Source organism: Cyanistes caeruleus, chromosome 8, assembly GCF_971803275.1.
Source record: "Cyanistes caeruleus chromosome 8, bCyaCae1.hap1.1, whole genome shotgun sequence".
Classification (NCBI taxonomy): Eukaryota; Metazoa; Chordata; class Aves; order Passeriformes; family Paridae; genus Cyanistes; species Cyanistes caeruleus.
Genome location: NC_141708.1, coordinates 14,337,249 through 14,353,495, shown reverse-complemented (window position 1 = coordinate 14,353,495; position 16,247 = coordinate 14,337,249). Strand labels below are relative to the sequence as shown.

The following is a 16,247-nucleotide window of genomic DNA, read 5'->3' as shown; positions in this document are numbered from 1 at the left end:
TCATGCCAAAGGAATTTCCACCAGGGATTTCCCTGTGCCTCTCACCCTGCTGGAGGCATCCAGCTTCAACCTGGGGTGTGGGGGACAGGGAGCATCATGGGCGGGTGCTGCCTCCAGCACAGCCACGCAGCAACTTCCCTCCATTGTGTCTCCCCTCCCTGGCCAGCCGGCCCAATCTGCAATCTCCCACCATCTCCCTCCCACTGGCCTCTGCCGGCTGTTCCTCCTCCTTGGAGCGTTCCACTTCCGCCGCCCTGCTCTGGGCCCTCCAGTACCGCAGTCTCTTTGTGCTGTTCTGGTCCTCCCCATCAGCTCAGGAGCTTTGGGCGAGGCTCTGCAGAGGGGTCCCTCCCACTAAACCCTTGCCCTTCCTCCAGTCTGAGCTGGTGGGACAGCTGGGACATGTCCCAGGAATGGGGCTTGCTGTGGTGGACATCTAGAAACTTCCAGCGCCATGCGACATCAGCGTGCAGTCAGGCCTCTCGGAACCCCCAACTGGGCACTGTTCCAGCTCCATGGAGGGACAGAGGGGTCAGGGTTGTGACCAGGAGCAAGTGGAGAGTGCTCCGCTATGGACGGGTACTCTTGGTGCTGGATCCTGCTGGCACTGCCCTGCATCACCCCTTGCAACACGGCTGTGAGGTCCCTGGGTGTCCTTTAGCTTTACAGAGAGTCTGTGCTCTAGAGACTGTGACTACAGACCTGGGCAGCATGTCCCATGCTGGGGCTCTGGCCTCAGCCAGAGGCTCTGGGAGCTGCCGAGATGCAGTGGATTTCTCATCAACTGCCATGTACTTTGAGGGGATGTGTTAAGCTGGGAACTCCTCTCACACACCCTGATTTTGGAGGAGCTTCTATTGTGGTTATGGTTCCTCTGGCTTGCACGCTGAAGTATGAACTCACACGGGTCCCTATTTTTGCAGACAACAGTCTGGCAGAACATGGAGGAAAGTGCAGCTCCTTCCTATGGCAGAGACAAATTTCTCCAGCCTGACTGCTGCTATGAAGAAAGCGCATTACCTTTGTTCTTTGCTATCCTGTTTCTACCCACGAGACCACAGGGCCTTAACCACTCATCTCTGAAAGCCAAGAGCAGGGCCTGGGCTTCCTCTCCTGCGACACCTTACTGCCATCCAGCAAACAATCAGCTGGGCGTGCCGCATCCTCTCGCAGCGGCGGCCCCGTGAAGCCTGCCGGCCTCGGGGTGGCTCCCGGGACAGTGGGGTGCGGTGCCGAGCCAGGCTGGCAGCCGGGGCCGGCGGCTTGCCTACTCTGTCTCCGCAGTGGAAAGAATTTCTCCGGTTCTTTTCGAACAGCAAACCCCAAAGGTGCACGTTCAGCTTGAACGGTGGGAATAAAACTCGCGGTTATAAACGTCAGCGGTCGTTACCTGCCGCTTCTGCGAGGGCAGAGCCAGCTCCTCTGCTCGGGACAGAGGGACTGTCACACAACACACACGGGGAGGGCACGGTGGGCACCGCTGGGTTAGGGGGGTGGCACAGCGAGCTCCTGGTGTGCGTCCGTCGCGCCGGCTCCAAGAAGGCTCCGCTGGAAACACCTTCGGAGAGGCAGCGCCGCGGCCGGGCAGATGTGCGGGACGGCACCGGAGAGCTCCCGGCGCCTTTGGTCCCCGCTGCCGCCCGGGATGCCCCAGACGGCCGGTGCTGCCGCGCCGCTCCGCGGGTGCCCGGCCCACCCCGGCGCGGCTCCGGCCCCGGCCCCGGGGCTCGGCAGGACCCGCACGGCAGAGGCGCGGCCGCGGCCGCCGCCCCGAGAGCGCCTCGGTGGCGACAGCAGGACGGGGCGGCCCGGGACGGGGCGGGCGACAGGCGACCCCGCGGCCGGTCCCGTGGGGCTCGGGGGCCTCGGCCGCCCCCTCCCCCTGCAATCGAGCGAAATGGCTGAACATGTAGCAATAATGCCCCGGCATTCAGGCTGCCCGGCCCGGCCGGCCCTAATCAGCGGCCCGCGGACCCCCCTCCTCTTCCCCTGCGCTCCCAGAATGGGGAACAAAACCCAGCACGTTTCTGCAGCCCCCGCGCATAAAGCGCCGGGCCTGGGCCTCAGTGGGGGGCAAAGCGGCCCGTCAATCTCGGCGCCGGGGCCCCTTTGTCCCTCGCCTCCCTGCCACACCTTTTGTTCCCGAATCCAATAAGCGCCTATTCCCGCTACCTTCCTCGGCGGCTCCTTTCAGCGCCGGCCCGCCGGCCACAATGGGCCCGGCTCTGAGCTGCGCGGCCCCATTCAGCGCCCTTGGCACGCTCACAAGCCGGCCGGGCCGCCCTGCCCCGCGGGCACGACGCGGCGACCGCCCCGCCGCCGGGCACGGGCCCCGGCCCCTCCGCCGGGCACCGGCCGGTGGACGAAGGAGGGATCGGGCGGCGAGTATTGCACCTGGTTTATTGACTGACTGGGCGAGCTGGCGCTGGCAGTGACCGATACAGAGTAGATAGAGGGGCCGCGGCACTAGCGGGCCCCGCCGTCGGCTTTTTACAAGCAAAGCTGCTCCGCTGGCGCGGCGCGATCGGCTCCGGCCCGCCCGGCCCGCCCGGCCGTGGCGGCGGCTCCGCGGGGCGGCGGCGCTTCGCTGCGGGCTCGCGCGGCCCCGTCCTGCCGCGCCGCTCCGCTCCGTCCGTCGCCGGCCCCGCAGCGATGCCGGCGGGAGCGCCGGGTCCCGCCGCGCCGTCCCGCAGCCCCTCCGCCTCCGGTCCAGGGCGCGTGGCGCGCAGCCGGGCTGCGGTGCGGGTGCTAACGGGGAGCGGAGCCGCCGGGCCGTCCTGTCGGTCCGCTCCCGACCCTCAGTGCGTGCGGGCTACCAGGCCCGGATGCCCTGCAGTGCGCCCTGGCCGCAGGAAGGCCCCGCCGCCGGCTGGTGCAGCGGCTGGCCGCCGCCGCTGAAACCCCCCAGGCCGCCCACGTTCACGAAGGGGCTGGCGGCCGCCGCCGGGCTGCAGGCGGCTTGCATGGACGCGCCGCCGGTGCCCGCCGGGTAGGTGCAGCCGTAGCCGGGGTTGTAGGAGGCGGCGTTGCCGTAGCCGTAGGCGGGGAAGCCGTTGTAGGAGTAGGGCCCGTTGTACGCCGAGCTGTAGCCCTGCGACCCGCCGAGGCACGGCTTGCCGTCACGGACCAGCACGGGCACGGCCACCCTGCGCGGCGGCGGCGGGGCCGCGGGGCCGCCCAGCTCCAGCGACTTGTCCTGCCGCTGCCGCTTGCACTTGTAGCGCCGGTTCTGGAACCAGATCTTCACCTGCGTGGAGGTGAGCTTGAGGCTGCTGGCCAGGTGCTCCCGCTCGGGCGCCGACAGGTAACGCTGCTGCTTGAACCGACGCTCCAGCTCGAAGACTTGAGCCTGGGAGAAGAGTACGCGCGGCTTCCTCCGGCTCCGCTGCTTCGGCCTCTCCGTCTCCTCCGCCTTCTCCGCTGCGTCCAGCGGCTTCTTCAGAACGCAGCTCTCTGTACGGGGGAGGACAGGTCACGGGTGCGCCTCGCCGGGCGCTCGCTGTTCCCGACGGGCCCCACCGGCGGACGAGAGCTCCGCGCCGCGCCCCGGCCGACCCCGCGCCCGTCGGGGCACCGCGCTGCGGCCGGGGAGGCAGCGCTGGGACCGCTCGTCTCCGGCACCGCCTGTGTTTGCGAGGGCCCGATTCGGGCGGCGGGGTCGGGCACGTTCCGACTGCGGCGGCACCGCTGCGGCGCCGCGAGGAGAGCTCCGGGCCGCGTCGCGCACGGCGCCGGGCACCTGCTACACCGCCGGGCCCCACCGCAGCGGGTGCGGATTGGGCCTGACCCGACCCATTCCTCCCCGTCTGCTACCGAAATTGCAGAGCGCGGGCCTGATCCGGCGCCTCCGAACCGGGGCCATGAGGAGGCACTCCCCCGGGAGGAGGCGAGCGAGGCGCGGAGGAGGGCGGTGGCAGCCCCGCGACGTGCCTGTCCCGGCTCGACACGGCCAAGGGACGTGGAGCGGGCTACAGTGCCAGGAGCCGGGCTTCGCGGGGCGATGCCCGAGGGCTGGGAACGCACCACGGGAAGCCAGCGCGTGGCCTGGCCCGGCGGGGCGGTGCTGTGCGGGGAAGCGCGGCGGAGCCGATACTCACTTGGGTCTCGGACCGCCTGGTCCAGCTCTTCTCCCGGGCCGGGGGCCTCGCAGGAGCCACGCAGCACGGCGTGAACGTAGTTGTCGGCGGAGATCCGCGCGTCCGCCTGGCTCCCGGGCGCTGCCATGGGGCTCAGGTAGGAGAGCTTTTCCTCCTCCTCTTCCTCCTCGCCGTCGGAGAAGCGGGCGCCGTCGGCGGCCGCCAGCAGGCAGGCAGCGGGGTGGAAGTGGTGCTCCAGGTGGTGCGGGAGCTGGGCCCCATAGTGCGGGTCCTGCTGCTGCTCCAGGTTGAGGATGTCTTTGACAGAGAAGGGTGTGGAGGTGACGGGGCTCGGTAACATCATCGGGGCACCGCAAGCGGCCAGGCAGTCCCGCGGGCCCGGCGGCGCTCGGGCGGCTGCTCGGCGGGGAGCGCCGCGCCCGGTGCGGGGGGAACAGGCAGCACCGAGAGACGAGGGGCCGCGCCTGCTTCTGTCTAAGTTGCCTCCATTAGCTCGGCGCTGGGGGTCTGCGTTTTGTTACAGCTTCTGCAGGGACAGCCAAAGGCTCGGGAGCCTCCTCTGCCCCGGGCCGGCACGTCACGGCAAGGAGGGGCCGGGGGCGGCCTCGCCATTGGAGAGAGGGGGAGGCAGAGCCGGCCCCCTGCCCGGCTCCGGCCGCCCGGCCAGAAATAGCAATGTATTAAGGCTGCTCTCGGGGAGGCTGCTTCCCCGCAGAGCGCCCCGCCAGCCCGGCACCCGCCCGGCGGGCGCGGGGACGGTGCGCCGGGGTCGGGGTCCCCGCAGAGAGCCCCGGCAGCCGCCGCCGCGCCCCCCAGTGCTAAGCACGTATAGGTAGGTAGGGACCCCCGCCCGGGCGCGCTCCGCTGGCCCCTGCCCGCACACGGCTTTGCCCGGCCCCGGCAGGGGCCGACATGTGCGGCCCCTACGGCCCGGCCCCCCCGCCCCAGCAGCACGGTCCCGCAAGTGCCTCCCGCGGCCCAGGACGCGTAGCGGAGGGGAGCTTCGCCTCCGCCACCCCACACCGCTCCCGCAGCCGACGGCGACCCCGCCGCCCCGGACGGGCCGTAGCCATGCGATGTACACGTAGCCGACCCACTCCGCATCCCCCTGCAGCCCCGGTCCCTCCGCCGGTGCCCCCGCAAATACCCCAGCGACGGGGCAATCTGCAGGCCGGCCCAGCTCGCCGCAGCCGGTGCGACACTCGTTCGCACAGGGGAAAGCGCTTCGCCGCCACCGGATCGGGCCCCGCAGCCTGAGACCGCTAGGCCCGGTCGGGACGGACCGGGCCGGGCCGGGTGGGCAGCCCGGGACTGCGGTAACGCGGGGCTGCATGGGGAGCGCGATACCCCGATCGTCGGTGTTTCCTTTCGTTGATTTTCGTTTTCTTTCGTTTCGTTTCGTTTCGTTTCGTTTTGTTTCATTTCTCCCGCCGGTAACGGGCGGCCAGCGGCTCCGTGGAGCCACCGCGCCTCCGTGCCGGCGGGTGACGCACCGGGTGAGCCCGCGGTACTGTCCGCATTGAGAGTCCCACGGCCACAGGGCTTCGCCGGGCACCGACCGAGCCCCCCGGTGATGCGAGGGGTGCTGCGGCCCCTCGGTGCTCCCCGCGGCCCCCGGGCTTTTGCAGGGGCTCCGGGCTGCCGCGGCGAGGGGAGCGGGCGCGCCGAGGGAGAGGCAGGGGATCCTTGGGGAGATTTTTCGTTGTGATTAAAATCCTGCTGCCCCGCAGGGCTTGGATCGGCGACGAGGGGAGGCCACCGGAGCCGGGCAGGTGAGTGTCCCGGCGCCGGGGCTTCGCGGGGCCTTCCCGGGACTTCCTCTCATGTTGTTAATGTCCGAGGCTTCCACCGTTTAGTGCCTGTGTCGGTGCTCTCGTATCTTGGTCTTTTTGCACTCCCCAGAGGTGTATTTACTGGGGGCGCAGCCCGGGACAGGAGCCCGAGCTCATGCGCTGCCGGTCCCGCGGTGGGGCCGGTTCCCGTTCCCGTTCCCGCACCGCACCGCTGCCACCACGCAGCTGCAAACCCCTGGCCATAGAAATACGACGATTTAGTAGATTTTTCTCGCGGCTCCCCGCCCGCTCCCCGTGCGAGACGCCTTCCTGCGGTCCGGGCGGTGGACGGGGAAGGGCGCCCGCAGCAAGGAGGCCTGATCGGGGCCCGAACCGCCGGTGCCCAGAGAAGCTCGGAGCTGCCTCGCTGCCGGGACCCCGAAAAGAATTAGTAACAATTAGCTCCTTATCCGTGTGACACACCCGCCATCGTCCCGGGCCACTCCCGCCCGCCGCGGGGCCCCGGGAGGTGCGGGCGCCGGGCCCGGGGGCAGCACGGCGAGCGGCCGGGCTCTGCACAGCGCCGCGCTCCCTGCGGCCGAGCTTCCCGGCGGGGAGAACAGCGGGAAGGGCCGGTGCCCTCGGTGGTGGCAGCCATAAGAACTGCCGGGCCACCGCCGATATCCGCTGCCCGGCCGGCTGCGGGAGCAGCAGCCGCCGTGCCGAGGGCGGGGGCCGCGCCCCGGCAGGGTCTGGCTCGTCCGGCGCCGTGGCGCTCCCGGACGGGCCGAGCGCGGCCTGCGGGCTCTGGCAGCCCGGCCCGGCCACAAACGGCGCATCGGGACGTCTCCCCCGTGGTACGAGTGGTTCTCCCGCTGGGACCCAGTCACTTGTGCTGCTGCCGGCCGCACGGACTGAGCAAGCCGCGGCCGGGCCTTCCTGGGCCGCCTCACGTTCCACCCGTCTCCTGCTACAGCAGCTGTGCCCGCGCTTTCTCCCCATGCCAGCATCCCCTCTTTAGTGGAGGTGGATCACTGGTGAGTTCCCGGCTGGGAAAGCCATGGAAGCGGGGAGATCGTCGGGCCCGATCGTGCCCGTACCGAGGCGGCTGGCGCCGAGGAGCACGACCGGAGCGGGGCGAGCGGTGTGGAGCTATGGAAGTCAGGGGGAGGAAGGAGCAGGGCAGCCCTGGTACCTGCCGCCGGGTCTCGGACCGGGATGCGGCTGTAGGGCTTTCCCAAGCCGGCTGGGCTGGGGTCACCGGGCTATTAATGGTTATTTTATTTATATCATTAGCGGCGTCCCCTGAGCTCTGTTTACAGCAGGCCTTGTTGTCCCGGCCGTTCCTGCGCTCTGTTTAGACAGGGGATTATTGTAATGGATGGAGCTCGCCGTGCGGATGCTGCAGCGGAGCCAGGAGAGCCAAGAGCCTCCCCTCCGGGCCCGGGGGGCGAGCAGCGGCCCCGCTGCGGCCGCACACCCCGCGGCGGGCGGGCGGGCGAGGGAGCGAGCAGCCCGCCCCCGCCCGAGCGTCCCGGCCGCGGGCAGCCCGGTAGCAGCGGCCGCGGCCGGGGGTCCCGCTCGGGGCGATGCTATCAGCACCAGGGCTGCTAATTGCTCCATTAGTCTCGCGGGTGCGGAGTGCTGGAGCCGGCCCCGCGCTAATGGCCGTAAACAAACAAACACGCTAATCCGGCCCTGTCTCCAGCCCCCGTGCTCGGGGAGCCGACGGGGCACGGCGGCGGGAGGCTGGGCGGGCGGCACCACCTGCCCGCCGCCCCCGGAGCCCGGCGGCCGCGGGCTGGGGCCGGGGCCGGAGCCGGAGCGGGCAGCGCCGCCGGGAGCTGCCCCCCGCGCCCGGCTCTATTTACACAGAGCCTGCCCTTGTGTAAACGCTGCGCGCCGTGGTTTATCTCAGGGCCCGTCTGGTTCTCGTTCTCTGTCAGCAGCGCCCGGTGAAGGATGGCCCTTTCCCAGGAGTTCGGTCCTGATTTATGTGAGAACCGCAGCGCGCCGGGGACGCCCCCGCACGGCGGGGCGGGCGACGCGACGCGGAGAGGCGGCGGGTCTCGGAGCAGCGAGCCGCCGCCGGGGCCGTGCCCCGTGCAGCCCGCAGCGGCTCCGCACGGCTCGGGCACCTGCCGGCAGCGCTCCGGTCCGCTCCGGTCCGCTCCGCCCTCTCCCGGCTCCGGCTCTCTTCGCACGCAGCCTCGGCGCCTCTCAGGGTTCTCGGGGCGCGCCCTGAGCGGCTCCGTGAGGAGCGCACCCGGAGTGGCTCCGCCAGCAGCGCCCAACCCGGACTCACTCCCTGAGTGTGCCCACCTGGTCCCAGAGGAAAGGATGGCGTTTATCCCTGCCCTGCCGTTTGCACAAGAATGGCTCTTTTTCACAACTCTGAAAAGAAACGATATCTGTATTCATTAGGCGGGAAGAGGGCTTCTGCAGACAGCGGAGCCGGGTGCAGGCAGGGGATGCAGCATGCTCACCAGCAACAGGCTGTCTCCATCTCCCGCTGCTGTGTCCCATCTGTGCCCAGGCCATCCTGGTCACTCAGGATGTCACTTGACACCTGCCTGCATCTCAGAACCTGCTGGCTTGGTTTGGCCAAGAACCACCCAACTAATGCCCATTTTCTTAAGAAATTCATCACTGCACCTATCTACTTTTCTTCGGTATTTTTTTGCTCCATTGACATTGGCTGATTTGCTTCACAGTTCTTGCAGGGATACATGGCTTGGAAATATATCCTGAAACAAAGCCTCAGTGAAAAATAAATGTGTTTTCTAAAGGTCAGAATGAGACTCTAGCATCATACATATATATTTTCAAGATGGGAGGTGGGTCTGAGGGATACCAGTAGCTGTGTGAAACATTCAGTGTTCAGCACTTTGAGGGGTGGGAGCAGCAAATGCAAGGGTGCTGCCCATTGCAGCAAAGGAAACTCAGTAGGCTTGGACACCAAAGGGGAGGTTGCCCTTGATTTCAGTGCCTGATGGGCCTCTGAAACTGAGGCTGACATGTTGAGCTTGGTGAGGGCCAACTTCAGGAGCGGGTAAATGTCATCATTCATCTAAGGCAAGGCAGGATAGGAAGTGCCAGTGCCAAGGACCCCCTCCTGCCTGCTTTTATGTGGCAACTCTTGTGCACAAAGGACATCCAGGCTTTACAAAGCTACCCTGCTGCACAACACAGCCCCATGACCGTGGACGTGCAGAGGGTAGCAAAACACCTCTTCCTCTGGAGTAGAAGCTGTCATAAATCACAGTTACTGACCGTGCGATGAGAGGATCCCCCATGCAGCAAAAGGAGGACAGTGCTGCAGGCACACTTACACCACCCTGTTGGTGGAGCACACCCCACAGCCTTTCTGGGAGTACCTTTGCCCCGTGTCTCAGAATCCATTGCTGTGTGCTTGTGTCCGTGAGGTTGAGAAACCGAGCTGGAATTCATCCTTCAGCAGAGGCCCAGCACGAGGCTTGCTCACTGCTCGCATCCACAGGCCTGCGTACCACTTGCATCCCATAGCGCTTAAGTGGAGCCTAAGTGGACCCCGGGCCTTGTGCTGGCGACCTGCCCAGTGCTGGATTTCAGCTCCCAGCCCAGGCCTGCCGCTCTGATTCATGCACGTAATCCCGCTGAGGTCAGCGGGTTTCATCCTGCTCCCACCACAGCCCGCGGGACAGTTCACACGAGAGTGGCAGGGTCAGGCTCTGTGTTTGCATGTGCCACAGAAAATGGAACAATTAAGATTAAACCAATTAAATTTTAACAGGTCTGGAAAGCGTTTTATTACATAATAAACTGGAGGGATTAACCGTGTCGGGCTTTGCTGCGTGTGTGCTGCCGGAGTGGTTCCTTGCTGTCCGCAGCACTTGGTGTTCCTCCGGGCTCGGGACCTCCCTGTGCAGAGCTGGGGCCGGCTCGCTGGCAAACACAGGGGGCTGGGAATGCAGCTGTGTGCTGCTCCTGTCCAGCACTCTCCCAGAGCATTCTGGGTGTAATGCTTTTCTTAGCCCAAGCAAAGCATTTTCTAGAAGAAATTTTGCAGATGACATGGTGGCTGTTTCAGTGGCTTCCTTCGGGGAGAGGGAAGCCCTCACACTTCTGTACAGGCATGCTGGTGAGGAGCAAGTGGCTGGGCTGGCTCTGTGCAGGGTGGTGACAGATGTCTCATCTTGGAAACGGAGCTGATAAGTTACTCTTGTTTAGGGCATCTGCCTGGCAGCCAGTCTCCACTTCTCTCCCTGCTTAATCAAGGATCCTCTGGCTGTTCCCATGCAGATGAAGTCATCCTGGCCATGGCTACCCCAGAGCTGGCAAATGTGAGCAAGAAATGGTACACAGGTCTGGGTTTGCCAGGGTGGTTTCAGGGTAATTGAGCTGAAAAAGGATGCAGGAACCAACTTTGGCAGAAATTATGCTGCAGCCTTGGCTGAGCACATGCGTAAGGTGGTGCACAGGCCTCTGTGTGGTGGCATTCCTTGGCTCTGCTGGCATTTGTCTATGGGGCTGACCTTTGCTCCAAGGGGCACCCACAGCCAGTGGCTGTTGCACTGTTTTGTCTTCTCAACTGTAATTTGCTGCTGACCAGCTCAGGAGGATTGGACACAAATACCCTGTGTCATACAATAACCTGCATTTGGGGGCTAGGGAGGGAGATGGGGCTGGGGAAGATCATAATTTCTGTCTCTTCTGGGTAAATATGGGTGAAAAACCTATCAGGCTCAGTCCAAAGGCATTTGTCACTATCCTCCCAGAGGCCACAGCAGGCCAGTTTCCAAAGCTGGGTTTTTCTCTAGAAGGGTTTTTCCCCAGAAGTAGAATGTAGAAGTAGAATGGTTGCTGTGGCTGGAGACTGGGCATGTTCAGCAGCAGTGAAGGCAAGCTGCTCCCTGGCTGATTACCATGTCTGGAAAGGTTAATGGCAGAGCATGTGCTTGGCCAGCACATGTCTAATAAATACCCAATCTTTTGGGTTTTTTTAAAATACTTTTCTTATTTAGCTGTGGCTGCTCCTGTGGTTCCCTCCTGAACCCAGATCCTTACCGACAGCTGCTGTATAAATAGGGCAGCCCATGTCCTACACAGGGGAAGGCAGGTAGGAGATTTGAAAGCTTCTGTTAATAGTTTATCTCTGAGTCTGCCTAATGAATTATCCTGGCAATTACTGTGCAGAAATTGTTAGTGTATCCTGATGATTCAGAACTTTCTAACAACAACTCTGGACCAAACTATAAACTGTTTTTCTATCTTGGAGTGGAGACTTGAGAGAGGACTCCTAATTGTTCTCATCCCCTCAGGGGCCAGAGCTGGATTATCCCACACAGGCTTCTCTGCAAACTTGTTTTTAGTCTATCAGTGGGCCCTTTGCCAGACCAAAGAGATGAGGAACTGTTTTCCAGATTTAAATCCCCCCTCCTCTACCCTTCCACTCCACTTACACCTCTGAGGAAGAGCATGGATTAGAAAGGATTTGCCCTCATGGGGCTTTGGTTTGGGTTAGTGAAGATCTGTCCTTAAAAGCATTGCCTTTTTTGTTTTATCCTGTGTAAACCTGACTCCCAGCTTTACATAGGGAACAGGCAGAAGTGAAGTGCTGTGTTGTTCAGAGAGTAGAAATCTCCCATTTCTTTTGAAATACCTGCCTTTAAATGGCATTTCCTCCTGGAGACAATGGTTTAACATGAAGGACAAGCAGGTGGGATGAACAAGGGTGGTGTTCCAGGAGCAGGACATGGCTGGACCCCTCGTGCTGTGGTTGCTGTGCTTCAGCTGTGCATACAAGAGGCTGGATGGCTCAAAGGCTCAGCCAAAATATGTCCTTGTGCCAGCACTGGCAGGGCAACCTGGATCTCTTGATACGGTTCCTGTCTTGTCCCCGTTGATGTCCCAGCACACTGGAAGCCATGGGTAGCCAAGCATGTCTGGGATGCTCTCCCCAGGACCCATCCTGGTGCTCTCCCCCAGGATCCATCCTGCACTGTATGACCCATGCAGAGGTGCTGTGTCGAGCCAGTGGTTTGCAGGCACTGGGGCCATGGCAAAGGTGGTGGGGAGATCGCATGGGGCCACAGTAGGTCTGCCCTTCCTCATCCTTCCCTCGCCGGGGAGGCAAAAGGCCACACCACTGGCCATGCCCTGTCCCACTGGAAGCACTGACGCCTGTCTGGCTGCCAGGACACCCCGCCAGCCCCGTCCCAGGCACATTCCCTGCGCCCAGCAGTGGCAAGTGGGCTCCGTGCCGCATCCCAGGGCCCAGGCTCCCTTCTCCAAACATCCCTCCCACCGTGCACCCGTGGTACCCCCGCCGCTCACCCACGTCCGCCCCGCGCACCCGCCCTTGCTGACGGTGGGGAAAGTAGGAGCCGTGTCCTTGTGCTGACCTTCATCTGACCTTCCAGTAACGCTCGAGAAACCCTCGGAAAGGCTTTCTCATTGTGCAGCCCCAGGGTTTCCAGGGAATTAGTCAGCAGGCTGGAATTGTGCTCTGTGTATGTGACCCCCCCCTTATCCCCCCCTCCTGCCTCTCCCATCCCTGGAGCCGGACCGGTCCAAGAGATATGTTGCCAGGGTGACAGCGAGGTGTGATGGATGGACAGAGAGTGGCTGTGGAGTGGCAGGGCCGCTGGTCAGTAACCCAGGGCTGTGTTTATAAGAAGGAAGAGGCTGTTTCCTGGAGCTAACATAATGCAGCTCTAAAAAAGGCAGGGGAAATACATCATGCGAGGGGAGCGCGGCCCAGGGAGGGGAGGGCCACGGGGAGCTCAGCACCACAGCGAGCCTCCAGGTCAAGGTGCCTTTGACAGGGGCCTTTTTTATAGGCCATTTGCGTGAGAGTTCGCTGCTGTTTCTCTGCAGCCCTGACAGCGGCTCAAGGCCCAGCCGGGGTTTGGGGAGGGTCTAATCTAAACTCGCCGATTTCCAGCCCTTCTCCTGCAGGACCCGCTGATTTATTTGGAAAATAAATAATCGACACTGACTATTGTTTCGTTGCTGTGGAGTGACAATCCCCCGCCCTTGGCGTGGGGCTGTGCCCTATCCCATAGCTGTGGGAGCTGTGGAAGGACCCTGATGCTCAGAGAGAGAGGGACTTAGTTCACTGCTTCCATCTGCCCCCACCTCACCATGCCCGGGAAGGGGCGATTCTTGTGCCTGTGCTCCCTGCATCTGGGGCATCACTCTCTGTGCTCATTGTGCTGGACTCAGAGCTGGGGCCGTGGTGAACAACTGGAAAGGCAAGGGAATATCCCACCCTCCTTCCCAAATGCCAGCTCTGGCAGTTTTGCTCCCTTGAGCCACACTGCAGGTGTGTGAGGCTCTTGTGCCCAGTGCTGGCATCTCCCCCAATGTGGAGCCAGGGTGTCTGGGGCCCCACACACCTGCTGCTGTCTCAGCAGTGGGGCCATTCCCATGGCTCATGTCACCTCTGAGCCCAGCAACCATGCTCCTGCTAATGTCACGCCTTCTGCTGGAGGGTCTGGTTGCAGGAGAAGCTGCCACTCCTGGTTCAGCAGATAGGAGTTTTGAGTTTTCACTCCCCAGCCAGCAGTGTGGGAGCTGAATCACCAAGGCAGACTGGGACCCCAGGGGCTTAATCATCAGGACTAAGCAGAAAGCAGCATCCTAGCAAACAGACCCTGATTCTTCCCTACCACCAAAAAAAAAAGGAAAAAAAAATCCAACTGAAGTATTCGGAAGAAATTCTTCACACAAAAATCCAGAAAAAAATCAAATATCATTTTGCCGTAGGTCCCACCATTTTCTGAGTAGGCATAATTGTTTCTACTACAGCTGAAAAACTATTTAAATGTTGACAATTTTTTCTTCTTTCTTCTATTTCTTTTATTCTTACAACTCTTCAGTGGCTGAGGAGGCGATATTGCATTTAAGGTTTTTCTTTTTTTCTTTTACAAGAATGCTAACATTTCGTAAAGCTTGGAGTAAGGAATAAAGGATCAGAAAGAGGAGGAAATCCAGCATGAACATCAGCCATCATCAGGCAGCTTCAGAGTAAAAGAGGACAAGGAAAACCTGGAAACATAATTCTTTCAAATTTCAAACAGCTTTCTGCTTTAGAAAACTGAAGGGAAAAAATTGTTTCAAAATATCCCACTGAAAAGTTAAATGAAGTCAGTTTCCATAGAATAGTTGTCAATCTAATTCTTTTTGAGCAAGAAAATTTTAAGCAATCTTTTTACAGAATAAGTGTAAGTTTCATAATTTATTTTCTACATCATTAATAATAATTCTACCTCAATAATAAAAATCATCAATTTACATTTTTCTAGTGAATACATGGGTTCGATCATGTCTTCACCAGTGTAGGAGTAATTTTTAAGTGGAGCCTTATTTTTGGCTGAGGTTTTTGCTTGTCCCTGTTTTCACTGGAGGAGTGTTCTGTTTTCAATGCTTTCATACTTCCCCTGCTCTAATTCATGCAAATACTGCCACATGCCCAAATTACTCAATGAGTTCAATATTTATCAGCAATTAGTTTTTTTTCCAACCCAGCCTGTTCACTGTCTAAAGCCACTTTCTAAATAAGTATTTGATGAGTATTTGTATATTTAATGTTTGCATTGTTCTAAGTGACTTTCAACATCAGATTCACCCACTTTCCCTTCAAATTACCACATTCACAGGCACTTACATATGAATTTGCCTTCGCCTCAGATTTTATAAGGCTGTATTTGGACAAAACGTATTTGTATTTGCAAAAAGACACTCAATCTATATTTTGGAGTTATTTGGTTTTGTCTAACAGCTGCCAGTGCAAGGAAAGGCCATCCATACTCTGGAATCCCTTGTGCTGGCAGTCTGGGGCAGTGCTGCCTGTCCAGGAGCATTTGGATCACACCAATCCCCGAGCCCCATCCCCGCTTCACGGATGTTTGAGATCCACCGTGAGCACGGGCTGTGTGTGTTTTTTGAAAAAACACTCTTTCCTATCCTTTTCATGCCCAGTTCTTGCTGGATTTGTGTGGGCCCTCTGCGGCACCCCGGGACACCGCTGTCCAGGGAGGAAGCGGGGCTGGGGAGGGGCAGAGGGGGCTTGTCTTTCCAGCACTGCAGATTAAGGCCGCCTGGCTCCTCTGCAAGCCTCCCCAGGTGGCCATGATATTTCTAAAGGACTTGTCCCTGTGCCGCAGTAAGCTCATTAGCTAATTCCCTTATTACGCAGCATCAACTGAAGCATGTGTGTTTAGGCTGCCAGGGAGCCCCTCTCACCTTTCTCCCAGCTCCTCTCCCTTCCTCTTTGTTTTAGCTAAGAAGGTGGCCTTTTAGAAGTCCCCTTGCCCGGCCATTTGGAGTGCAGGCTCCTCTCTCTCGGTGGCCACAGGCAGGACCCCACTCGCCAGCATTGCAGCAAAGTGCTCTCACCTCTGCCCATGTGGCGTTTGGGGCCCCTTCACATTCCCCTGTCAACCCCAGGCAAAGGCACTGAGGGGCTGATTCAGGCAAAGGGAGGCATGGGGAGGTTCCTGGGAAGAAGGTTGTGGCATGACACAGCCGTGGTGGCATGCTGCTCTTTTTGCATGGTCACCCTGGGATCTGAGAGGGTCAGTGAGCTCTTGCCCCTTGTCACCTGACCCCAAACCTGTCCAATTCTCACCTGGAGGTGGGGAGCCAGAGCTTGTGGGGCCAAGCCTTTTGGCCCTCGAGCATGGGAACCCTCTTCACTCACCGCCTGCTCTGGGAGAAGCCCGGTCACAACCCCTGAGTGGGGAAGAGGGACACAGTGGCAGCCCACCCTCTTCCTTCTGGGGGGCCACACACCGCAAAATCCACCTCGCGCCGGCGCTTTCCGGCCCTCTGTGAGAACGTACAGTTTGTGGCTCCTTCATTGACTTTGAAGAATGTCCCTTTATTCACAATGTTATTTCCTTTAATCACTGTGAGGTTGCAGGAAATCTTCTTGGAAAATTGTCTCAGATTGGCTGGAACTACTGCACTGTTGCAGGGATGGAAAACTCACTTGAACTTGTTTTCATTTTACCCTAAAAAGTCACTGTCCCCAGAAGGTTCAGATGAATTTGGATAAACATGTAAGTTCTGAGGATGTAGTTGTTGTTGAGCATTTCTTTTCCCTCCTTTTTTTTTTTTTTCCCCAAATTAATCTTTGTGGCTTTCCAAGTTCCTGAGCTTTACTCAAGCCCAGGGGTGCAGAACTAAAGGGAAAAGGGACCTTTGACATAAACAGATCATAAACAGACTGAAGACAGGCAAATACATCATTAAGTGACATAACACGAGAGCAGAGATAATGAACCACTAAGTGACAGCTTTGGCCATCAGCTAAGAGCTGAATCAACCAAATTCTCTACCTGAGGATTTCTGTGCTGGCTGACATAGGAAAGACAAGACAAGACTAGATCTT

The 16,247-nt window shown here is 60.5% G+C and overlaps 1 protein-coding gene and 1 long non-coding RNA gene across 2 annotated transcripts; one reads left to right on the top strand and one right to left on the bottom strand.

Moving 5' to 3' along the window:
* Positions 1 to 2,400: 2,400 nt before the first annotated feature.
* NKX2-3 (NK2 homeobox 3) lies at positions 2,401 to 4,641 on the bottom strand. The gene is made up of 2 exons (XM_086899514.1): positions 4,098 to 4,641; positions 2,401 to 3,453 (listed from the first exon to the last, which is right to left on the bottom strand). The coding sequence occupies exons 1-2, from the start codon at positions 4,438 to 4,440 to the stop codon at positions 2,813 to 2,815; spliced, it is 984 nt and encodes a 327-aa protein (XP_086755640.1). The 5' UTR covers positions 4,441 to 4,641; the 3' UTR covers positions 2,401 to 2,812.
* Positions 4,642 to 4,820: 179 nt separating this feature from the next.
* LOC147651878 (uncharacterized) lies at positions 4,821 to 9,618 on the top strand. Its single transcript, XR_015289752.1, has 3 exons — positions 4,821 to 4,929; positions 5,828 to 5,869; positions 7,819 to 9,618. It is a non-coding gene; the product is annotated as an uncharacterized LOC147651878 (long non-coding RNA).
* The last annotated feature ends 6,629 nt before the right edge of the window (positions 9,619 to 16,247 follow it).